The following is a 27,204-nucleotide window of genomic DNA, read 5'->3' on the forward strand; positions in this document are numbered from 1 at the left end:
CTCCGGTGAGCGCAACTGTGCTCGTCTTGGATGCAATGCGTATTATTTCACGCAGACCGCTGTCCTCCACAATGTTAACCGCCTTGCATTTCGCGACCGCTGTTGTAAGTGTGCGGCTCGTAGTGTTGTCTCCTCTGCAAATTATCCAGCGTGGTTTGCCTCAAGCGAGGGCTCTCTGCATCGGCGGTCTGCTTGGCCGAGAAGTGGTATTTGAGAGTAGATGTACTCCGGTGGTAACTAAATCCACATCGACAGTAAATACAAATGACGTTTGTCCTGTCGAGAGCCATCTGGCCTGGCTTTGAAGCTGAACTTGCCATTAAAAATGTTATCTTTTTTGTCCATTATACTAGTGCTCACAGGGGTTTGTTGTCATGCAATGTCAGTCCATTGCTTCCTGATTTCTCAACTACGGCGCGGCCCGAGGTTCAAACATCACAGCCCGTTAATCTTGCGTCAAAAAAAATGTGTGCAGTTAAAAGCATTTTGCGTTAACTTAACCTTTAACCTTCCTTACTAGGGGTGTAACGGTACACAAAAACCACGGTTCGGTTACGTACCTCGGTTTTGAAGTCACGGTTCTGTACAGGTTTTCGGTACAGTGGGGGAAAGTTTGGCTTTCTATGTTCCACTCAGGGGTGATGTAGTGTGCAGTAACTAATTGTACTTGTAGGGCTGTCAACGAATATTCTATATTGAAATTAATAATCGAGTTTTGAATTCAATTCTGCACGCCAAAAAGGTTCTGCATGTGCATTCGTTAGTGGTTAACGTACCGTTGTATTCGTTCGGTACTAGGGATGCTCTGATATTGGTATCGGCCGCCTATATCAGTAAAATAGCTGGATTTTTTTTTTTATATATAATAAATAAAATAAGAAATAACCATTTAGTACATTTATATCTGTGTTAATTTGTTACATTTAGTTTCACTAAGTTAGGAAAGTAATGTTTTAAGTCAAGCCTGATGTTGCCTTGCACAAAAGAATGATCCCAGTGTCTTCCACACAGTGACGGTGAGGATACAGTTTATTAATTGAATGAATTAAGTTTAATTTCTTTGTTTACAACAAATCAAAAACACACTTGTGATCCTTTACAATTCTTACAAAATATATATAAAAAAAAAAACGTGGATACAAATAATTATTTTTTAACTTTTTTGGGGGGGGAAATGTGGACAATCGGTATTGGCCGATACCCAAACCCAGGTATCGGTATCAAGACTGAAAAAGTCGGATCGGTGCATCCCTATTTGGTACACAGCCGTACTGAACCTTAGGTCCAGTACTGAAACGGTTCGGTACGGATATGTGTACCTTTTTTACACCCCTACCCATAACCACCCTCCTCCAACCTGTCACCCCCTCTTCCCCTCCCCTACCATCTCTCCTCTCACCCCCCCTCCCCCCCTCGGTTTCCCTTACTTAACCTCCCGACTGCTCCTGTATTTAGTTTGATTGATTGATTGAAAATTGTATTAACAGATTGCAGAATGGGTACAATACAGTACAGCTCAATACACACAATTGTTAAGGGGATGCAGACCAGAGAGACTTTCGTCTTGTTTACATCAGGGTCCCCCATTTTCAATTCATCATAACATATGACATACAGATAGACAGTACCGTTACATCTAGACATTTATGACATACCACATTTACAAATATACTGTACTGTTTATGAGTACAAAAAGAGTCTAAAAAGAGAGTATATACATTTGAGGGGAAAGAAACTACATTGGTTGGAGGGGGTTGGGTTTGGACATTTACAGGGGCCAATTTCGAATTGCAGTCCTCCCATAGGTGCTCTTTGAGAGTGGTTGTCTGTTACTGTGGCTCTATGTTCTTGTGTATTCAGATTGTTCTCTGTGGTTCTTTGTTTCTTTGTTTTTCTTTTTGCCTATTGTCAGCGACTTCGGGTTATTGAGAAGCGCTTTATAAAATAAATTTATTATTACAATAATGCTGTATATACCGTATGTTTTGATGTATTCTTCTTACTGTATATCTATCCACATCTGTCTGTACATACCTGCATAATAATTCATTAATTCATTACATTTATATAGCGCCTTTGTTACATAATAATCCTTTGTTACATATCTGTAGATTCGATATCTATATCTGTACATACATACCCACTCTTACTAGTTACGCTGCTGGCCAGTATGACTTACTACCATAGTGTCTTTATACCTGTATCACTGTACATATTAATATTACAACTTACATACTCATTTATATATTTTATACCCAGTTTAATCACCTGTACATTGTATATTACTATTGCACTTTGCTGTTACATTTGCACTCTGGTTAGATGCCAAACCTATTTTCATTGTACTGTACTTGTGCTGTATAATGACAATACATTTTAATCTAAAGAAATAGGTGTCACCATTTATTTCAGGGATTGTACAGACTGGTGCATGGCAGCGTTGCCTTAGTTTGCATTATTTTGTGGCTATCTAGTCTGAGCTGCAGGTGTCCAGTATGGAGAACAGCATGGATTATGCTGAGAAAAGTTTATTTTTGGGAAGGGGTCAAAAAAAATTAATGATGTCATGTATGTCATTATGAATTGAAAATGGGGGACCCTGATGTAAACAAGACAAAAATCTTTCTCTGGTCTGCATCCCCTTAACAATTGTGTGTATTGAGCCGTACTGTATTGTACCCATTCTGCAATCTGTTAATAAATAAAGTTTTCATTCATTTATTCACCCTTTAACCCTGAGAGGGCGCTGGAGCACACGAGTAAAGTGCAAAGACTAACGTTTCAATGCAGTAAAGCGTCTTCATCAGTCATATTTGCCTGTTGAAGAGTCTTGCTGCGTCGAAACGTCAGTCCTTGCACCTAGGGGTGGGCAATATGACGATATTAAATAAATATCGGGTACAGTTAATTAACGATGCACTTTTTAAACGTATCGTGGACATCATGATGTTTTGCACAAACCCTCATCCATACAGTGTGTGTATTTTTGGCTAAAGTGGATAGAAAAAACAGTACTGTGCAAAAGCACCCAAGAGTTTTTATATAAATTGTCTTGGATGTTAATATATTTTTTTTCTGTATTAGTGTGTCACTAGACTACTCTTTAATTATTTTTTTAACTTCATTTAATTATTTTTGAAAGCATCTTCATGGCAGACATGTTGCAGGGACTATTATAATCATCATATAATTGCTTGAACGTATCCATCAAAGGGTTAAATCAAGCCTTTTTAAGTGCTTTTAGAGGAAATGTCAAAATATTGCGATATATATCGTGATAGAGCCAAAAAATATCGTGATATAATTTAGAGGCCATATCGCCCAGCCCTACGCACCTCATAATAATAAAAACGTGACCCGTGCGCTCCAGTGCCTTCTTTGGGCGAAATCTCGTTGAAGGTTACCCAGAGGCTCCTTGCTACCAGTCAGCCCTGAAAGTACCGGGCCTCCTTTGATTGATTGATTGATTGAAGTTAATTTCAAATATGCAACATAACAAACAAACATCAAGTACATATATAGCCTTAATCCGTTCAAATAATAAATGTATATAAAAAAAGAACAAACAAAAAAGTCAAACTCAATATTATTATTATTATTTTTTTTACATTTACTGGCCTTCTTTTGAGGAGAGGTTGAAGCGTGTGAAACTATCCCAAATAACAGCATTTTACTCATTCCTATCGAAAAAAGCAGTTACATTTCAGGGGAAATCTTTAAAGAAACCTAAGCAGGCACACTCTCATTCTTTATATTATATATATATCAGTGACACAAAGTCATCCTTCCCTCTTCCCACTGAACGAGAGCTCTAAACTCTGTGTGTGTGCTCTCCGCTGCCCCCTCTAGAATAGCAGAGTACCACCTGAACCAGTATGAGTCATCACACGCAGCTTTCACTCACGGACAGCAGCTGGACGGTGAGTACAGCCTTTCATCTCTGTCCCAAACCACCAAACTCCTCCCCCCCCCTCCTCCTCCTCCTCCTCCTCCTGTCCTCTTCCCTTCATCCTGTATCCCTGTGTCTCTAGTCTCTTACCACACTCCTTCTTCCTGTATCATCCTGTCTCTTACCACACGCCTTCTTCCTGTATCATCCTGTCTCTTACCACGCTCCTTCTTCCTGTATCATCCTGTCTCTTACCATGCTCCTTTTTCTTATGTCTGATTTAAAAAAATAAATAAAAATTATAAATGTATTTGATCATTTCTTCAGGCCGTCAATGTGTTTAACCCTTTCACTACTGTAGGAGCCAAAGCTATATATTTAGGTTATTGTATTATATGAATGTTTATTTGTATAACCATACATAGTTACATTGAAACGGCATTAGGAATATTGATTGGATTTAGATAAAATCATTGAACCGTCTTATTTGTCATAATAGAACATTCTAGAACATTTGTGATGTCACAGTATGATGTCATAATCAAACATTCTAGAACATTTGTGATGTCACCGTATGATGTCATAACAAAACATTCTAGAACATTTGTGATGTCATAACCAAACATTCTAGAACATTTGTGATGTCACTCTATGATGTCATAACAAAACATTCTAGAACATTTGTGATGATGTCATAACCAAACATTCTAGAACCTTTTGTGATGTCACTGTATGATGTCATAACAAAACATTCTAGAACATTTGTGTATCTATATATAGTCAACAAGTCTGGTATTGTGATTGTATGACAAGAGGAGCAGAGAAGAAGGAGACAGAGACGATAGAAATGTGTTTTGAAGAAGAGGAGTGTAAACTTTCTCAAGTGTGGGCGAAGCAAGAATTGTGGAGGGCAGTAATACGCCACGATGCGTCTACACTGCCGGAAATTCAAATAAGAAGAAGAAGAAGATCTCATTGTAAGGGAGGAGAAATTAGGTATTGTGGCCTTCGTGGCAGGGGTAGTTACTGGTATGGCAGAGGCTAAGGGTAGAACAGAGATGGTGAAGATGATTGTTAGGATAGCGGTTCAACATCTGGGATTGGAAGGTCTGGACTGGAAGGAGGTGTGTAATGAATTGGCTGAGGGGGCTGCGAGGGACAAGGCTGCGAGGGACAAAGCAGCCCAGGATAAGATAGCAGGGGGCAAGGAGGGTCCCGCGGAGGGGGGCTCAGGCAGGAAGTAGCAGCAGTAGCTGCACTCCAATGGACAATGTAGTTGATGACGGGGTCCAGTAGAAGAAGAAAAAGAAGGTGAAGAAGGAGAAGAAGAAGAGCCCATAAAAAGAATTGCGGAGGGCAGTAATACGCCACGATGCGTCTACTCTGCCGGAAATTCAAATAAGAAGAAGAAGAAGAAGAAGAGCTGGGAGTATCTTCCTTCTCTCTTAAATCATTCTTTGGCATGGATAATGAGAACCACCAGTTGATCACAGAGGCAGTGCTGACATTTCTGCATGCTTCAGAGTTGTACCAGAGGATATAGCGTTAGTGTATGTATTAGTATTGGACAGGCAAGAGGAGCAGAGAAGAAGGAGAAAGTGTGAGTTGAAGAGGCCTAAAGATGGAACACCACTAGTGTAGTATAAGAAATGAGGAGGGAAGAAATACGCCAAGAAAGAAGAAGAAGAAGAAGAAGAAGAAGAGATCATCAAAAGAAGTGCGGAGGGCAGTAATACGCCACGATGCGTCTACTCTGCCGGAAATTCAAAAGAAGAAGAAGAGCAGCAGTGTGCATCTTGAAACAGGACTGAACATGACGGAACAGATAGACTAAACAACATAGACTGAAGCCTGCATTTCTCAACCAAGGTGCCAAGCCTACCGTTTTGCTGTGGAAAGAGCCGGCAAGTTGATTTACGGCTTTCCAGTGTGGAGGAATTTCCATGTGTCGAGTCGGCTGTGATTTTGGAGACTGGGAAAATACAGTTGTGTTTAACCCTTTCACTACTGTAGGAGTCAAAGCTATATATTTAGGTTATTGTATTATATGAATGTTTATGTTTATAACCTTACATAGTTACATTGAAGCGGCATTAGGAATATTGATTGGATTTAGATAAAATCATTGAACCTTCTTATTTGTCATAATAGAACATTCTAGAACATTTGTGATGTCACTGTATGATGTCATAACAAAACATTCTAGAACATTTGTGATGTCATAACCAAACATTCTAGAACCTGTGATGTCACCGTATGATGGCATAACAAAACATTCTAGAACATTTGTGATGTCACTGTATGATGTCATAACAAAACATTCTAGAACATTTGTGTGATGTCACCGTATGATGTCGTAACAAAACATTCTAGAACATTTGTGTATCTATATATAGTCAACAATTAGAGCAGCAGTGTGCATCTTGAAATGGGACTGAACAGGACGGAACAGATAGACTAAACAACATAGACTGAAGCCTGCATTTCTCAACCAAGGTGCCAAGCCTACCGTTTTGCTGTGGAAAGAGCCGGCAAGTTGATTTACGGCTTTCCAGTGTGGAGGAATTTTCATGTGTCGAGTCGGCAGTGATTTTGGAGACTGGGAAAATACAGTTTTCTTAACTTGTAGTAGTAACGTGAATATTTAGGAAAATAGCTTTAGGACCACTTCTGTAAAGAAAGACTTCGCTGTGGAAGAGAAATACCGGTAAACCATTTGGATATCTTTGTTTTACACTGGAGCGGCTGTGGACATTATTTTTCTTTATCAACGAACGTATTACTCACAAGTAAGCAACTTTAACCAGTAGAGTGGAACGTCGGCCCTCATAACTACCACATTACCAAAGGGTTAACCCTTTCACAGCGACATTACGGAAGGTAAACCCTTTCACTGCCACACGACAACAGGTTAACCCTTTCACGACCACACTACAGACTGTTAACCTTCTGTAGTGTGGTAGTGAAAGGTTAACCTTCTGTAATGTGGTAGTGAAAGGTTAACCTTCTATAGTGTGGTAGTGAAAGGGTTAACCTTCTGTAGTGTGGTAGTGAAAGGTTAACCTTCTGTAATGTGGTAGTGAAAGGTTAACCTTCTATAGTGGTAGTGAAAGGGTTAACCTTCTGTAGTGTGGTAGTGAAAGGTTAACCCTTTGGTGTGGCAGTGAACGGGTTAACACAGGTTTATTGACATAAATGGTGACAAAAAGCATTGAGCAGAGTAGTGGATACTCTCTCCTCCAAGCTGAATACCCAAGTGCCAAGAGATCCTCTCTCTCCCTGGCATAATATTACCCCCGTTATCACCCCCTCCCATGAGAGCCGGCCTTTGGTTATCTCCCACAGGCTGCTATCTCTTTTCTGGCGCCTAAAGTTCAACCTCCTAGATTAGTTCCCTCTGTGAGAAACGCCATCTGGCTACCGATTTTAGTCTTGCTAACTACAATGTTGACACTTGACGCGTGATATACAGGTCAGAAGTAAGAATAGACTGTTCTTTTCAACACTCTCTCTGCTTAACCCTTTCACTGCCACACACTACCAAATTGTTAACCCTTTCACTGTGACAATACAGTTTAACCCTTTCACTGCCACATGACAAAGGGTTAACCCTTTCACTACCACACTACAGACGGTTAACCCTTTACTATCACACTACAGAACCGTCTTCGTTTCGTTACCACCACAGCATTTTTCAATACTCTATAGTATTGAAGCAATTTGATCAATACCATAAAAGTATTGAATTTCGATTCCCAGCCCTACTGGCGCCTCATTTTGACGTCTTACAAATCCTCCCGCTTCTCCAAAATGTCTGAGTGAGTTCTCAGTGATGTGGTGCAAGCCTTATTTTATATCCCTTATTCTTTCTCCTAGATTATGAGTAGCTTTTGATAGATTATCTTCGTGGCCAATCAGATGTTGGCACCATATTGCTCGTGGAATTTCTCTTGTCCAATCACAGCATGTGTTTGGGACTAACTGTTGTATGACATTGTGTAAGCAAGGAATAAGTTTAGTACTTAACATTATTATTATTTTTTTTTACTCTCCAGGTTCCAACCAGTCCTTTGACGTTTGGATCAGGCGCTGTGAGGAGATGATTGACAGTAAGTACTTGAGGTTTCCACACCAGCTAATAGGGGTGTAACGGTACACAAAAACCACGGTACGGTACGTACCTCGGTTTTGAAGTCACGGTTGGGTACGGGTTTTCGGTAGAGTGGGGGAAAGTTTGGCTTTCCATGTTCCACTCAGGGGTTTTGTAGTGTGTGCAGTAACTAATTCTACTTGTAAGGCTGTCAACGAATATTCTATATTGAAATTAATCGACTTGTAAATCTTAAAATAATAATAATAATTATATTAGATTGTGGAAAAAAACAGCCCCCGGTGGGAGGTCGTTAGTGGTTAACATACTGTTGTATTAGTTCGGTACACTACACAGCCATTCGGTACGGTACACACTGAAACGGTTCGGTACGGATACGTGTACCTTTACACCCCTACCAGCTACGTATAACATTAACCCTTTGTTTCTGCTCTTATATGCTGAACCATAATAACCACCTTCTAAACACTCAGTTCTATCAATTCTATTATATTATACCTAAACCAGGGATGCCCAAACCTTTTTATGTGGAGGGCCAAAATGCAACACATGGTCATGGAGGATACAAAAAATTACTTTAATATACATCACGTGTGCAGGGTTCACAGGTCCTTGAAGTGCTTAATAAAGTGATTGATCTTTTACAAAAAAAGGCCAAGGCCTGGAATTCCTTAAACAGCCAACATTTGGGGAAATTAGCTTATTTGCCATCTACCCTGGAGTTAGACAAGAAGATACATACAGTACATACCTTTTTCTTCTCTGTGCATGCAGTAGGAGTTTTCCTTTAACAAGGTGCTTAAAAAGTCCTTGAAATTCAAATCAACCATTCGCATAGAACGTTTTGTTCATCCATGATAAAATTGTTCTGAATCGAGACATTTGATTTTTTTATTTAAAGTAACTAATTGTCGAATTGGTTTTAACTTTTAAGCCATAATATTGGATTCGGTTTTTTTTCCTATAAAGAAAATTGCATTTAAAAGTGAATTGTATCCTTTTAAATGCCCTTTTAAAATGAAAAATAGTGCTTGGAAAAGTACTTGAATTTAATTTTGCAATGTCTGTGGGAACCCTGTTGAATATACATCACGTGTGGCGTCAGACGTAACCAGATAGCGCGCCCTGTGTGTGTGTGTGTGCCGTCTCGGCGGGTTTAAACGGCTCCGTCTGGGTCCCGCCCCTGCTGACGCCCGGGCTTCTTTGATCATCTCAAGTAAACAAGCACACGCTTCACTCAGCGCTTGTACACGCGTCTCCCAGAAGCCCAATCACTCATCAGAGTTTACACACTGCTGATGTGGAGACGTCCTCATACAGGCGTTCCTCATACAGTGGCTCACAGACAGGCATGTAGTACATACACACAGACAGGCATGTAGTACGTACTCACAGACAGACAGGCATATAGTACATACACACAGACAGGCATGTAGTACGTACTCACAGACAGGCATGTAGTACGTACTCACAGACAGGCATGTAGTTCATACACACAGACAGGCATGTAGTTCATACACACAGACAGGCATGTAGTACATACACACAGACAGGCATGTAGTTCATACACACAGACAGGCATGTAGTTCATACACACAGACAGGCATGTAGTTCATACACACAGACAGGCATGTATTACATACTAGGGGTGTAACGATGCGACTTCACAACGATTAAATTCGATTACGATTATTCAGGCAACGATTCAATGCATCATGAAATCTCTTCATTTGACCACGATTCGATACATTTTCTATCAGTTAATTCCCCAAAAAAATTTCAATACACAAATGTGACTGGGGGAACTGATTCACTCAGCATGAATGGGACTATAGGTCAATAAAAACTAGAAAAAAAGAAAATAATAATTTTATTTAGACGCTTCTAACATTTTCAAATCGATGCAGTTGAATCGTCACATTAGGATCGATGCATTTCAATGCATTGTTACACCCCCAGTACATTATACACACAGACAGGCAGATAGTACATACACACAGACAGGCAGATAGTACATACACACAGACAGGCAGATGGTACATACACACAGACAGGTTTATAGTTCATACACACAGATGTGCACCTGTGCTGATAACCCCCCCCCCCCCCCCCCCCCCCCCCCCAACTTGAAAGAAACCTCTTCATCCATTCACCCACAGAAACACCTCGAGTGGCCCTTGTCTCAATAGGGCTCAGTTCCCTTTCATGTGCTTCTAGTGACGGTGTGTTTACCCCCAACATGTACACCAGCTGTTTATACCTCCCTGTTTATACCTCCGTCTAGCACCCCCACTCACTTAAACACAAATATACACACACACACACACACTAGGGTTGTCAAAATTGGCCAATAATTATGTTCGATTATTTGTCACTTAAGTTCGAACTCATTTGAATATTTATGATATTTGTATGTCTGAATTTGACCAGGTTTGAGCCGGTGTCTTAACGTCCACAAGAGGGCAGACCGATACGAAGAGACGCTCTGAGCTACGGAATGGGAAATGATCAAACCACAGGGACCTCGCGCGGCAAGACGAGACATCCACGTGCTAGAAGCACTATATAGAGCAGAAAATGCCAGAAGGATTTACGAACGGTTCATAAAAGAGACGACGTGACGCAGGGGAAATGAAAAATATCAATACATGTTGTCAGTTACACATTTAAGCTGCTAATCCCTCCTGCAAGCATGTGAATAAAAGAGCTGTGGCAAGTTGTGATCTGACGGACTCCTTCTCACTGTTGATGAGTCTCAGCTAACGATCTGACGGACTCCTGTTGATGAGTCTCAGCTAACGATCTGACGGACTCCTCACTGTTGATGAGTCTCAGCTAACGATCTGACGGACTCCTTCTGTTGATGAGTCTCAGCTAACGATCTGACGGACTCCTTCTGTTGATGAGTCTCAGCTAACGATCTGACGGACTCCTTCTGTTGATGAGTCTCAGCTAACGATCTGACGGACTCCTCCTCACTGTTGATGAGTCTCGGCTAACGATCTGACGGACTCCTTCTGTTGATGAGTGTCCGCTAACGATCTGACGGACTCCTTCTCACTGTTGATTAGTCTCAGCTAACGATCTGACGGACTCCTCACTGTTGATGAGTCTCAGCTAACGATCTGACCGACTCCTTCTGTTGATGAGTCTCAGCTAACGATCTGACGGACTCCTTCTCACTGTTGATGAGTCTCAGCTAACGATCTGACGGACTCCTCACTGTTGATGAGTCTCAGCTAACGATCTGACGGACTCCTTCTGTTGATGAGTCTCAGCTAACGATCTGACGGACTCCTCCTCACTGTTGATGAGTCTCAGCTAACGATCTGACGGACTCCTTCTGTTGATGAGTCTCAGCTAACGATCTGACGGACTCCTTCTCACTGTTGATGAGTCTCAGCTAACGATCTGACGGACTCCTTCTGTTGATGAGTCTCAGCTAACGATCTGACGGACTCCTTCTCACTGTTGATGAGTCTCTGCTAACGATCTGACGGACTCCTTCTGTTGATGAGTCTCAGCTAACGATCTGACCGACTCCTTCTGTTGATGAGTCTCAGCTAACGATCTGACCGACTCCTTCTGTTGATGAGTCTCAGCTAACGATCTGACGGACTCCTTCTGTTGATGAGTCTCAGCTAACGATCTGACGGACTCCTTCTGTTGATGAGTCTCAGCTACTGCCAGTTAGCTTGATACCATTAACAACCTTTGTAAACATTAAGACAACCCTGATGCTCTGAACAAGAGAACGGTAGCTTGATTCAGCTAATGAAGAATAATGAAAACATCACCATATATAATCATGGTACACAACTTCCGACAACGAGAGCATTTTTTTTCGAATCCATCCTATTTCCTATCTATTCATTTGTTCTACATCTATAGGATGGAGTTACTCTGGACAAACTCTTTGAACGCACGTTTTTGAGATGTGCCCTCAAGTTGCTAGTGGTGGTGAATACTTGGGGCATCTTTAGCCGACATACTTCACATTCAACTTTGTCTCGAGGTTTTGAGTGCAAATCACTCTCTCCACTAGGTATTCATGTGAGATCCACCGGTGCCACATACATTTCTTTCTTTCTTTTTAAACGATGACGTCAACGTTTCGTTTACAGCGAAATGAAACCTATGAAGTGTGCCGCATGTTCACGTTCACGTCAACGCTTACTTAGGATTTGACTTGATTCAACAACAAAGCAGTCGGGGCAATGGCAAGCCGAAAACGGTCGCAAGTGTGGTTACACTTTACAAAGCTAGATGCAGACAGCGCTCGCTGCAATATTATATATATATATATATTAACATTGTTCTAAATAAATAATGATGATAAATCATTTGAAATTTGAAAAAATAAATATTACAACTGAGGTAGGTAGATTACATTTTTAGAGACAAAATAAGTACTGAAAAAGGTACCGTTGGGTACCGGTATTGGTTCACACTCACAGGTACCGGTATTGGTTCAAATGTGAACGGTACCCAACCCTACTCTCCACACCAGAGTTGGGTTAGGAGATCTTATCGCCATCATTGCCATGCGGTTGTTGTTGTTGTTGTTGTCTCTTTTCACATCAGCTCCAGGGATAGGCCTGCATTTTATTTTCAGTCCACTGTGAAATTAAATTGACGTTGTGTCTGTCAAGTAACAAAGCAGCAATTATTTTTTTAACAATCAAATGTACATTTTCACAATCAAATGTCATTAGTTTGACAGCCCTAACCCACATACACCCACCCACACACACACACACCCACACACACACACACACACACACACAGTCCCCCCCCCCCCCCCACCCCACTTCAAACACGACCTCATTAAGACAACATTAACACGCGTCTTATCGTCCCATGTGTCTCTCTCTGTTTCTCTCTTGTCTAATGAAGGTGAATAATGTATGATAGCTTGCTGGTAAACGGTGTTCAGGCCTTGCTAAGGCTCACAGGGCTTTTAATGGGCGTGGATAGACCGATAAACAAACTGGCTTGCAAAGAGGTGTGTGTCTGTGTGCGCAAGCTTGCATGTTTGATCTGCAGACAACTCTGTTGATATGCAAGATTGTCTACCGTCATCTCATGCTTTTACAGCTATTGGAGTGTCTAATTTGAAAAAGAGAGATTTAACCGCCACTCTTATCTCTAAGTGTATTAACCTGCGGTGTCCTTCTCTCTCCCCCTGCAGAACAGAGTCAGGACGACGGCATGGACGGGGTGAGTTTTTCTGGCCACATGGGGGCACTGTTGCACTCAGCATTTGTAGATAACATCAGCCTTGTGTGTATGGAGGCTGGTTTCAGGGGAGTGGAAGGCTTACTCTCTTTGATTTCCGTCTCTCGTCTTCTCTGTATGTTCGACCCGTCACCCCGCCTCTCTCTGATTGGCTCTCTGTCGTGTGGACGGATCGAATAACCCAGCAGACACCGGCAGCTCCTTCCGTCAAGTAAGTGGATTTGGGACTAGGGATGATTTGGGACTAGGGAGGATTTGGGACTAGGGATGACTTGGGACTAGGGATGATTTGGGACTAGGGATGACTTGTTACTAGGGATGACTTGAAACTAGGGATGACTTGAAACTAGGGATGACTTGTTACTAGGGATGATTTGGGACTAGGGGTGATTTGGGACTAGGGAGGACTAGGGATGACTAGGGATAACTTGTTACTAGGGATGCTCGATATTGGCTTTTTTACCGATACCGATATACCGATATTGTCCAACTCTTAATTTCCGATACCGATATCAACCGATACCGATATATGCAGGGTCTATAGCGCGCGTCAGAGGTCCGATATTAACCGATAACGGACCTCTGTGGAACAATAATGACCGCTGTGCACAGCTGTTCGCAATCAAGCCCACTGACATCAGTGCAATCAGACACTGCCGGCTGCCGGGGAAGCTGCCGGCGATGACAAGGCGGAGCGACGAGCGGAGCCAGAACCAGTGTTGCGAGTCGATGTAAAATGAATTGGGTATATTGTTAGTAAGTTAGCCATGTAATAAGCGGGATAATGTATAGCTATACTCGATCATTGTCGCAAAATAATTGACCTTCACTGACGTTTAAAACACCTCGCCGAGGCGGCTCGGTATTTTAAACTTTGTCGGTCAATTATTTTGCGACAATGACCTTATCCCTTACATATCTCTTGTTGTGCAATTAACACAACATTATGCATACTTTTGACAATAAATAAAATCTGAATTTGTTCTTACTTGCTTGCCTGGGTAAATAAAGGTTATAGAAATGTAAATTATTTTTTTTTTTTATTTTTTTTGAAAACCGATACAGATATTTTCCGATATCACATTTTAATGCCGATATCGGCCGATAATATCGGACATCCCTACTTGTTACTAGGGATGATTTGGGACTAGGGATGACTTGCGACTAGGGATGATTTGGGACTAGGGACGCAACCCACGTCACGTTGTCACCTCCCCCCAAATACCCATTTTGAGTGAAACTTTCCCATAGCAGCTGATGCAGAAGCCCATCCCCCACCCCTTGCACTGATCCATGTAGAAGTGGACCATTTAGTTCTGAGCCGTTGGACAAATAATTGTCCTCCTTTAGATCAAACATGCTACTATGATATCTGACACGTCACACATGTCTCTTGGTTTTGGGGAAATCGTCTGACAGACTCCTTCTCACTGCTGTTGAGTCTCAGCTAACGATCTGACGGACTACTTTTATAGTTTATAAAAGTCACTATTATAGTTTAGTGTATTAACCCCTATCACACACCTTATTACCCAGTTAACCAAATGTGTTTATTTCTCATTTGTGGCTCCAGTCATAGGATTCATAGTCACATGTGTTTTTTGAATGTGAATTATGGCTGTTGCCCCCCCCCCCCCCCCCTAAATCTAGTTTGAACGGAACCAACGTAAAATAGAATTGTGTGTGAATTAGTTCAAACCTTTATGTAAATCGGAAGCAATCCCAAAACAATTATTAATGTTGGCGCATGAGAGAGAGAGAGAGAGAGAGAGAGAGAGAGACCTCACAATTATGGAGGCAATCATTTCTGGTGAAAGAACGTCATGATTGCTAAAATGACTGATACCCTTTTATTCATAATGGCAAACGAGTTCCTCTAGCAGGAGAGAGAGCGGCGAGAGAGAGCAGAGAGAGAGGCGAGAGTGAGAGAGTGGAGAGAGAGTGAAGAGAGAGAGAGCGAGAGAGAGAGAGAGTGAAGAGAGAGAGAGCGAGAGAGCGGAGAGAGAGAGAGCGGAGAGGGGGCACAGAACGGTGTCGGGAGCCGGGCGCCTCGTGTTACATACTTCACCTATAAACATACCAGTAATGCACATTTTGGAAGACTGCTCATTGCTTTTAGCGCGGTTACATTAATCTGGGACACAGATTGTGAAGCGAACGGAAGCGAACTGCCCTCCAACTTTGCATTGGAACACATCATTACGGTTCAAACCGTCGGTTCAATCTCCGAACAGAAAGTGGCGTCCCTTATGTGAATAATGACTAACCCCATGGTGCCCTTAACTACCTCAATCTGTTCCGCTGATCGCAGCGTCTGTGGGTGTATTTGTGAGTTAATGACTCATTGAGTGGGAGCCTTGTCTTTTAACTGCAACATTATTAATCGGCTATTATACAAGACTGTGTGTGTGTGTCTCTCTTCTCAGATACGACTGGTACCAGACGGAATCGCAAGTCATTGTCACAATCATGTTGAAAAATGTCCCCAAGGATGGCGTCCACATCAGCTTCGTTGAGAAAGAGGTATACAGTCAGCCACACACACACTAACTAACACACACTTGAATGTAGAAAAAAAGCTTTTGCTTTGTATAAGATGGAGATGTGTGTTTGAGAGATATGGGAAGGATAGCTCATGGGCTTTTCCTCAAGGGGAACTATTAGCGGGGTTTCTCGCTCTCGCTCGCTCGCTCTCTCTCTCTCGCTCGCACTCTCTCACTTGCACTCTCCATCAATTTCTCTCTTGCTTTCTCTTGTGCTCTCTCTATCTCCATCACTCTATCTTTCTCTCTCCATCTCTCTCTCTCTCACCATCTTTCACTCTCTCTCTCTCTCTCTCTCTCCATATCTCTCCATCTCTCTCTCTCTCAGTACCCTCCCCCGGGACTCTACTCTCCCTCCAGCAGCGCCTTGTTAACTTTGCCCCCAAGTACGCGTCTAAGAACAATTTACCTTCCCCCTGATTCCCAGCCTCTTTTAATTGTCTGTAGATAGAGAGCATAACTGATCTAAGATCAGCCGCTATGGCCCTCCAGGGACAAACAAAGCCCCGTTCCTTTCTTTCTCTTTTCTCTCTCCATCTCTCCCTCTCTCCGTTTCCTCGTTCCCCCTCTCTCGTTCCCTCTCTCTCTCTCCGAGGGGTAACTGGAGGCAGCCCAAGGGAACAGCTTTGTTTATCCTCGTCGAATAACAAACTCTTTTTAACCCCGTTTCTGAAGGAATGGTACACCCCCCCCCAAATCACACTTAGTCAATTGTTAACCCTCCCTTTGAAAGCAGTTGTGCAGAGTACAGATAAGTTCATGCATGTTTTAGTAGGCATGTATGTATAAGAGGAACTCAAGATGAAAGACTAGGGTTTCCAATTATCCTCCCTTGTGTGCAAGGGTGATTCCAGGATTCAGGGTACATTTTGCATCTTCAAGATGAACCATTTATTATTTCGAAAAATAACATAAGTTACAGTATCGATATTAAATAGCAGCGCTCTCTTCAGCTCCTGATTCATACATTAAACTCGAATTAACACGGTAGAGATTAATATGAAAGGACTGTCAGTTCAACTATAAATCTTTTTGCACTCAAGTCTATTAATATTGATCATATCAATTAACACTTAAATCGCCGTAAACGCCGAAACTCGTCATTGCCCGCCATGCTCATTCTGCCGAAGACGCCGTAACACGTCTTTGATATCAATATTTCAAAAATCTGTGATCGAAATCATATTTCTCCTCCGGGGACCTGAGATATACTGCTGAGCTCCACTCAACTCTCTAACTGTTCAAGAGCGCCATCTGGTGGCCGATCGGCAGATCGCCCAACAGGAAGTGAGCGCCAAACAGGAAGTGCTCACCCATATTTCGTCCGGGCACTCGCGATCGTTAGCAGGACTCCATCTCGACACACTGGATAATCAATCGCTCGCCCTAACTCAATAAACAACGTTATTTGGACGTATATAGTATTATACAACCTGGAAATGGTTCATCTAGATCAACATCCCATAATAGAAAACTGTCTACTCCAAGCTGATCGCCCAACGGCCCGAGGAGACTGGGGTAAGTTTCAGCGTTTATTATTACCGTGTTCGATATAAACTGCTCTGATGATCATATGACCCACACTAGATGAATGATATAACGTTGCCCACGGAATTATAAACGACCCCCCGCCCATCCGGTCAACATCAGATCATACGTAGTAACTTCTAGAAGTACCTCCAGTTGAAATTTTTATCTGGCACCGATCGCTACCAAACTGTATTTGATCATCAATATAATGCATTTGGGGCTATAAATCAAGTTCTGGAGAAAGCTGCAGAAAACGATAAAAACATACTTATACTTTAGACCGTATTTTAGTATGAATATGTGAATGAAAAAGTATAACGTTGCTACACCCTGAACAATAGATATAGGTAGAGCTGCCGCGGTATCGGTATTACCGCGGTATCGCTGTTACATCATGCCCACCGCAGCGTTGGGCTGAATACCGTTTTTTTATTATATTATTATTATTATTATTATTACGCTCTCGTTGGGCTTGCGGCTCTGCAGATATACCCTACTTCTCTGTCGAGATTCCAAGCGACCCTATTGGGTACCAGAAAAGTCACATGAAACACTGCAGACCACTGATTGGTCAGAAGAGATACGCGTCACATGCTTGGAGCATCTTGCAGTGCGTTTACTTCCTGAATCTCAGCCATCACAACACGGCTAATAGTACGTTAGCTCCCACCGGAGACCGGAGTGGATTACCGACACCGTCGCTCCTCAGGGAACGAGGCATAATGATTTTACTGCAACGAAATGTTATAATAAAAGCCCTTCGTTCTATACACTTGTCTGATTGAAAACTTTATTAACAGACCGCAGAATGGGTACAACTCGGCACGCTCTGAGCAAAGAAAGGAACTTAGATATTAATTGAGTAACGCTTGCCTTGCTATGTGGTCCGGTAAATACGAACGTGTAACTATACTAACGTTAATGCCACAAATCGAATGCCTTTGTAATCATAAGTAGTAACGTTATAATAATAAGAAGAAGAAAGGGTCGGGGGGGTAACCGGCGGGGGAGACTTCGAATCCGTGTTTCACTTTTAATAACGAATGCGTGCATGCCGAATCCCAAACAATATTCATGCTGCAAAGTCATCCTCTAAAGATAGACATTTAGACTAGAGGCAGGCTGTAACTGAGGGGTACAATTCCCTGACTGTATTACTAGATATGATACTTACTACCACTACCTTTGTACTTAATATTCGGCCACCCAGTACACGGCATAAATATATTATCATAAACACTCTCACGTAGATGAAACGGATCCAACACAAATGTACGAAGTCGAAACAGGTCTTTATTTCTACACAGCGATGGTGTGTAGAACAAGCACTTAATCACTTAATTACATTTATGAATTGAAATAGTATGCACTTTTATGGCAAAGAGTATTCGTCGGTATATCAATAGAGAATGTCCAATCTCTGAAGGCGCAGGTGGTAAATATACGACCTGGAATAGTTAAGGAATAACAGCAATGATACTTTAATGATTATATACTAGATACACTAGAGGGGGTTAATCCGGTCGCTTGTAAGCCGACAGGAGTAGGAGGGGGGGGGGGGGGTAGAATCCGTCTGCCTCGTCCGGCCAAGGGTATCCCAGGTGAACCCACTGTAGTGCCGTTCAATGCGCCGGCGATCCTTGGACCACAGATGAAAGCAGGTGGACTCTTTGTGGGCCGGCTCTCTCCGGTCCACGGGGGAGAGACGTGAAGCGACCTCGTCTTGCAGAGCGTCTCCTCACCTTGCGTCCTCTCCAGGGGGGGGGGGTTCCAACACACGGCAGTGTCGGGGGTCTTTATCCATGGAATAATCAAAGTATACAAAGCATAATCCGTGCCTGGGAAGGCGGGCTGTCGTCGGTAGAATAATCCGGTATACAGGTCCACTCGCTCGTCGGCTCTGGGGCTCCTCGGGTGCAGCTTCACATGGGGTCAACCACCCTGGGTAAGCAGCCAGTTCTCTGCCCGAAACGATGGGGTACTGACTACGGTAGTATTCTCACCGCACGAAGCACTATATATTAACAGACTATTATTAGCTTAATAGACTACGTCCAACTCGACGATATAGTGCCAAATATGACTATTCAAATATTAATATACACGATGTCTCAATACCGATGGTAGGCGAACTTGGCCTTACTCCCACACGTGGCGTCGCGGGGAGGCTTTACGTCTGTGACTCTATTGGAGGGTAAGAAACTGGACTGAAAAAGAAAGTCCTACTTTAGTAGCGCAGTATATATACGCACTATGAACAAATAGTCCCATTAGTGGTGCGGTAGCCAGATTCCTACGCGGAACTAGGACTTGTTCGTACATGTGGAGCGGTACGTTTGAACTGGGTCTGAGGGGTATGGCAGCCTGGCACCAAGGTCTCGACCAATAGTAGAATGGAGACTATTATGGGATGTTCAGTAGGCTAGAATGGATATTCAATGCATATTGTACAAGGAATATACAAGGGATATCAGGGAATATTAGAGAATATACAAATACAATTAAATATATATATATAAATAAATATATATATTCGGTTTAATCTGGCCCTTCACAACACAGGCTATATGCTATATAAAGAGTAGACTACAAAAAAAATGCATTCAAACTTTTTTTTTGTGTGTGTGTGTGCGGTAATACCGCGGCGGTAGGAAATATTTTGCAAATGTGTGCGGTAAGGAAATAATCAATACCGCGGCAGCTCTAGATATAGGACATTGAATGGGCCATAATAATGTCAATTTAGCAATAGAATTTAAAAAGTTATAGCCCTGCAAAGAAGGGGAACTTCTCCATAGACAAATAGAGCTGGCTAGGGATGGTAAATTATGAATTTAACCATGGCGATCAAAGTGTTAATAACTAAATCTAATTTGGTTCTGTTTATGGCTTCCTGTGAATTCTAACCTCTGTTAGAAACCCCTATAAAACATCTAACACATTGAGTGCCACGCCCCTTTGACCATATATGGCCGTTCCGTGCCAGCGCTGAAGTCAATGGGAGGTCGGGGAAATTTGCGAAGGCTTAAACTATATCTTAAAATGATGGCTATGGGTCTAAAACACCCCTCGCTTATCAATGACTTGCTTGCAGTCAACATGTACAAAACGTTTTTTCATTGGTACATTTCCGTTTTATACCGTTTTGAATACGAGTATAGTTTTGGAGAGTTCTAGTAATTCCAGAGAAATTCCGCGATAATGGCTCTTTAGTGGAATACACAAAACACGTGTTTTTTTTCGGCTGATTTCGTTTTCAAATAAACGCTAGATTATCGATAGTATACTGTATGTGTACTTATGCACGCTAGAGAAGCGGGCTGAAAAATCTATTATCCATGACCTGGTTAGCGGCGCTAACGTCATACACACACAGACACGCTGCGATGGCTGAGAAAAAAACATAAAATAGAGTCCTTACCTCACATCGGATGTTCTGCAAAAAGATGAATCCAATTCCTGATCGCCATTCCAAATATTGATGATCGCGTTTATTGATCCAACGTTATAGTCTGAAACACATAATCGACGCTGCTCTGAGGGTCCTCAGTCAATCTGGTAACACGATACTGCTTGCCAGAGATGGGAAAACCCCGGACCGGACTTTTTTTCTGATGCACATGGCCACCCAATCCAATCCAATGATGCGCATTACCATCCGGGAGACGATAGGCGGCGGTATTTGCCCTTTTCGAGCTCAGACCCATTCACAATGATAACGTCAGGCTGGATGGATGAAAAATGTATGGATATCATAATAAAAGAAATGACGATTAAAAGACGAGAACTCGTCATTGGCACTCAACGCATGGCGAGCTAGCACGACTAATCTCGCCGTTGGCACTCAAAGTGTTAATGGTTCAGTCCAATAAGCATGTGACCTGTCCGTGATGAAACCTCGCCCACGGGCTGATGGCAGGCCAAGGACCTGAATCTTTGAATGAATCGGTCAATGACGAGTATTTAATTTGAATTCATTTCCACCATTGTCTACTGAGATTGAGGATAAACGTTACACCATTTGAAGAGCGTTAACCAGACAAATGACTGCTGTCTGCCTCGCTTGGTGGAGTGCCTGCCTGCCTCAGCATGGCTTGCATGGGGAAGGCAGATAGCAGTTGCAATAGGGCCAGTCATGTTGTCATCAACTAAGCTTCCAACAGTTTGCCGAGAGGCTGCCATAACGACTTAATTTTAGCCCCGCTAGGGCCTCTAGGGATGGTAATTAACCCCGCTACCGAGAGCTAACAAGGGCCTCTTAAACCCCCGCTTGTGGCCGTGCTGCACAAGATTTGACAACCACAGGCTTATTGACTAATTTGACTCCCCCCTAACAAGGTAGCATGATATCCGCTGGTGCAATCTGACATTATCGGAAGTGTGGTGTGTGACATGTACTAAATGTAAAATGTTTCAACTCTGCTAGCTGTCGCTATCGGGGCTATAAAAAAAACAAAACACTGTCTGTTTATTTGTGCTCAGTACTGGGCTACTGTTGTTACCCAGATTGGGGAAAGCAGCACTTGCAGGCTCTACCCGCTCACATGCGGGCGCAGGCATCTTTCTGGGTGCCGTTCTAGTTGTATTTTGCTTTCAAAATTACTATTGGAAATTTTTTTTATTGCATAAGAATATTATCAGAGATTGTGTCATACCTCGGATTCTTACAAAATGTCATAGAATATTGGATACACAATTTTAATGCATTTTCTGAGGAAAAATACATACCACCTTGGCAACCTTGCAATGAAACATGTTACTTGTTTTAGTCTAAAACAAAATCTTTCAGTATGGTACAGTGCCGACTATAGGCTTTTCAAAGAGGACCCTTTTTTCTTTTTACACTAATTATATGTTATTGTGTGCATGCATATGTGACCAAATTTATCCATAACAGTTGACAGATTTTCGATAATAATATCTATAATTTTAACAGCTTTAAGCTGAAAAGGTTACATTTAAACTGTTTCATGAGAATAAAGCTAATCTAATGAAAAAGACGTCCATATTTTATTTTGTACGTTATAGACTCGAGATGTACCATAAATCCTGGAATCGCCCATAATTTGAAGCAGTTGTATAATACCCTACGGACAATCATAGCATGAATTATATTTGAAATGAATATTAAAAGATCAGAAGAGTTTTTGGTGATTGTCTTAAAGCTTAAAACTTTACAGATGTTCCAGTGTTGTTGCGAACGGTAGCTCCAGTGATCTACTTAATGCTTTCATTTGCTCCAGTTTTGGAGTTCTTGAGAGCTCGATTCCCAGCTAAATCTGACAAATCCCCTTCAGGTAGACAGGTTGGTGAAATATGCAGATAGAGAGCAGCCGGGCCCATCTACATCACGTTGGGCTTGATATTCATGATATCTTTATCCGAAAATAACATCCGCTATGGCAAAGAAATGTATAGTGTCTGTTTCGTCTTTGACGGTTATCTTGTGTTGTTTTGGCATGGAATTTATTCTAAGATGATGAGATGTTTTATGTAAATTTGGTGTCCTGTTTTATTTGAATAAGTCTGAAGATAAAAATGCTATCGCCAAAACATCAGAGGTTTCTTCTCCCTCAGCCCCACAAATAGAAACTGTAGATTGGTGTTTTTGCATTTGGACGTCCGCTAATCTACAGTTCCAGAGTTTCTCACCCGCAGTGTCCCTGGTTCGTAGCGGCCTCCCGAGTGCTCGCTCCGTTATCCTCCTCAACTTGCCGTCTTGCTCCTACTGCTTTGTCTAATGGTTGCCGTCGGTGTTGGATTTGTGATTTAACTGTTTAGTTTTTTCCACAACATGAACTTTTGCCGCTCAATTCGACAGTGGCTCAGGAGGTAGAGCGGTCGTCTGGTAATCGGATCGGTTCCCGGTGCAATTACCGCTCCTCCCAGGCAGTGTGTCGAAGTGTCCTTGAGCAAGACACTTAACCCCTAATTGCTCCCAATGTGCAGGTTGGCACCTTGCATGGTCGCCTCCGCCGTCGGTATGGGTGAATGTGAGGAACAAAATTGTAAATTTAATTTAATGCAGGACCTGTCGCAGAGGTCTTTATTCGGCATGCAACGACACTCAATGTTTTAGTGGCACACACAGTGGTTAGTTTTTTTTAACACACACACACACCCATGCATTGTCTTTTAGGATCGCCGATGCGATACTCCTCTGCGCTTAACCCATCCCGTTGTCCTTCCCCCCCCAAGGGCAGCCGGGAGCAGACAAGGGCTGTGGCGTGAGCCACGCCCGGGGACCATCCAAGTGCTCCTGCCCGTCTTCGTCACGGACGCGACAGCGTTAGCGATCTGTTGTTGTGCATGTTTTTCCATTGGGTTTATCTTATCGGGGGGGAAACCCTTGCGAGCACGGGGAGAACATGCAAACTCCACACAAAGGCCTGGGAGATACCCCACCTGGGTACCTGGCATCGTGGAAACCTGGTCCCCAAGCGGAAATCGAACCCTGGACCTTCTTGCTGTGAGGCGACAGTATTACCACTATGCCGCTGGATAAAAGCGCTGCCATTTATAATGCCAGGCGGATAGAAGCTATCCGGTGACGTTGCACATACAGACACGCATCAGAAAAGTTATCGGTGGCTGACGGTAAACACACTGCCGAACAGCAGCATGCTCTTTAAAAGAACACGCCAACATTTTGGGAAATTAGCTTACCGTCTTCTCCAGAGAGAGACAAGAAGATGGATACCAGTTTACTCTCTGTGCGTTCAGTAGAAAGCTATCTGGCTGCACGTTAGCCTAGCTTAGCACAATGAATGAAAGCGGACATGACCCGGTTAGCCTTCGGGAGATGTGTTAGGTCGACAATGCCTAGGCTAACCGGCCATGTCCGCTTCCATTCATTGTGCTAAGCTAGACTAACGTGCAGCCAGATAGCTTTCTACTGAACGCACACAGAGGAAACTGGTATCCCATCTTCTTCTCTCTCTGGAGAAGACAATAAGCTAATTTCCCAAAATGTTGGCGTGTTCTTTTAAGAGAGGCGGACAGCGTCAGAAATCCATTAATTGATTTTTAACACGTGATGGTTTTAAAATGAATCAAAGACACAGACATAGGCTTACAGAAAAACCATACATACGGCAGTTTAGCATTTTAAAACGCCTTCCGGAGCCGTTCTATCGGTGTCTCTCGTCTACGGCGAGGGGTGGAGTTGGGGCCATTGCCCAGACCACGTCGTCTCTCTGGTGTCGCCAGCACTGACGGGCTGTTAGGAGCTGTCTGACCCCCCCCCCCCCCCGATGCTGATTCACATGGACACGTCGGGAACCCCCCCCCCCCTCTTATCTGTTGTATCTTCTTCCAGTTTCATTTAGCTACAGGCTAATCAGATCTCTGTTACAGTGGACTCACCTCGAGCTCTTTCTCTGGATCCTCCAATCACCGCCGCTGCCCCTCCCTGTGACGATGTTTGTCCGAGGGAAGCAACGGTTGCAATTGGAGGATCAAGAAAAGATGACGGGGCTTGAGATGGATCAAATTGTTAATTTTGATCTTTTGGTATTTTGCTTCTATGCCAGACAGTATATATATATAGTGGTTTTGTGAAATGAAAGACTTCACCACCACCACAGACTAATGTGTTCATTTGAATGAATTATTTTTAAACAATGTGGTTCAGCCCAGTGGGTCAGAGAAATGATAATTGTAATCCCTCACCCTGGGACTCTGCGTTTATTACAATTCAGACTGGTGGTACTCTTCTCGTGTGGGGGAGTGGACCCACCAGAAACCCTCCATGACCCATTTAGGGGTTCTGAACCATGGTTTAAGAAACGTAGTTTTAATTGAACAAGATGGAAAGCATTTCCCTCCTCTCTTCGTCTGTGGTGCTTGTTCTGCAAGTGTTTCCCTTGTGGCTTCCCTTCCTGTATCCTGCAGGACACGAGGCTGGGTTTGGTTTAAACCCTGAACTCCGTTTGCCCACCTGCACCTTGTTATAATGTGAAACAGAAGAGTTTACCCACCTTTTTAAGCTGATATGAATCTTTATGACAATAATTCATAGGATAGATTGTACAGTAGGAAGTAGCATCAGACTTGCTGGAAGTTACATGACAATAGGGTATTTTTAAGGGGATTTAACTAAACATTAATGAATGTATTCTAAAAAAAAATCTAAACGAATCCCATTTAATTGCATATATCAATATTTTCCGGGAGAAGCGTTTCGAAATATTTTGGGAATATTCAATAATGGCCCTAACGATCAAAAACATGACATAATGCATTTATTTGAGGAAATGGAAATCAGAAATGTTCAGGACGGTAACAAAAAAAGAGTCTCATTTTATAAATCCCGATGTGGCTGCTTTGACCTGCATGGTTCAAGGTGGGTCTCCGGGTCCCAGCAGCGTGTCCCACTCAGACGTGGTCAACACGACTAACCTTTACAGTCTCCTGGTCAGTAGTGGCTGGGGGGGGGGGGGGGGGGGCAGTGGTGATTGGTTGTAATGTGTTTTAATGACGTCACGTGCCGTGCGTGCTCCCGCGCATAAATGTTCCCTCGCGTGCACACAGAACAGCTCCGACCAGCATTCATTTATGATTAGAATGATTATTAGGGATGTCCGATATTGGCATTAAAATGTGATCAGAAAATATCGGTATCGGTTTTCAAAGAATATATATATATTTTTTTTTAACATTTCTATAACCTTTATTTACCCAGGCAAGCAAGTAAGAACAAATTCTTATTTTATTTATTGTCAAAAGTATGCATAATGTTATGTTAATTCCACAACAATGTAATGTTAATTACCTGAAATTATTCCGTTTTTTGGGGGGGGGGGGGGGGGGGAACCCTGCATATATCGTTATCTGTATCGGAAATTAAGAGTTGGACAATATCGGTATCGGTAAAAAAGCCAATATCGAGCATCCCTAATTAGAATGATGATTATGCATAAATAGTAGGAAACATGTTTGTATAGGAAGTTTAGTTTTTGTAAATAATGCCTTGAAATAGAGAAGCTGAAAAAGGTAGCAGGATGTAGCCTTCAATATATAAAGAAACTATATTGTCAACAGATATGGTGGGAAAACAATGTTTTAAATGTAATTGTAGATACATTGTAGTTACAATTTCTTTAATTGAATTAACTTAACACTTTAATCGCCGGAGACGCTGTTCAGCGTCTTTCCCCGCCATGCTTATTCTGCCGAAGACGCTGGACAGCGTCTTTGATATCAATATTTCAAAAATCTGTGATCGAAATCATATTTCTCCCCCGGAGACATTATATGTACTGGTGAGCCCCTCTCAATTCTCCAACGGTTCAAGAGCGCCATCTGGTGGCCTATCGGCCGCTCGCCCAAACAGGAAGTGATGCGGATGAAGTGGTGCTCACCCATATTTTGTCCGGGCACTCGCTATCATTAGCAGGACTCCATCTTGACACAATGGATGTCGATCGGTTGCAAATAACTCGATAAACAACATGATTTGGACGTATATACTATTATACAACCTGGAAATGGATCGGGTATTTCTACATCCCATAATAGGAATATCTCTGCTCCACGCTCATCGCCCAACGCTATGAGGAAGCTACGGTAAGATTCAGCGTTTTTTTTTAACGTGTTCCATATAAACTGCTCTGATGATCATATCACCCACACTAGATGAATGATATAACGTTGCCCACGGAATTATAAACGACCCCCTGCCCATCCGGTCAACATCAGATCATACGTAGTAACTCCTAGAAGCACGTCCAGGTGACATTTTTTTTTTATCTCGCACAGATTCCTACCAAACTGTATTTGATCATCAATATAATGCATTTAGGGCTATAAATCAAGTTCTGGAGAAAGCTGCAGAAAACGATAAAAACATACTTATACTTTAGACCGTATTTTAGTATGAATATGTGAATGAA

The 27,204-nt window shown here is 42.5% G+C and overlaps 1 protein-coding gene across 3 annotated transcripts in view; it reads left to right on the forward strand.

Annotated features, from left to right (window-relative positions):
* sugt1 (SGT1 homolog, MIS12 kinetochore complex assembly cochaperone) overlaps positions 1 to 27,204 on the forward strand; it is a 65,329-nt gene that overhangs the window by 6,702 nt on the left and 31,423 nt on the right. For 2 of the 3 annotated variants that reach the window (XM_084313072.1, XM_084313074.1), the window contains exons 5-9: positions 3,850 to 3,920; positions 7,945 to 7,998; positions 13,192 to 13,220; positions 13,424 to 13,449; positions 15,665 to 15,761. In XM_084313072.1, the coding sequence (XP_084169198.1) occupies positions 3,850 to 3,920; positions 7,945 to 7,998; positions 13,192 to 13,220; positions 13,424 to 13,449; positions 15,665 to 15,761 (277 nt within the window). The remainder of the gene's footprint in view (positions 1 to 3,849; positions 3,921 to 7,944; positions 7,999 to 13,191; positions 13,221 to 13,423; positions 13,450 to 15,664; positions 15,762 to 27,204) is intronic. The other variant, XM_084313073.1, reaches the window with a different exon arrangement.

This window comes from Notolepis coatsorum (genome assembly GCF_963971535.1).
Source record: "Notolepis coatsorum genome assembly, chromosome: 4".
In the NCBI taxonomy this organism is placed as follows: Eukaryota; Metazoa; Chordata; class Actinopteri; order Aulopiformes; family Paralepididae; genus Notolepis; species Notolepis coatsorum.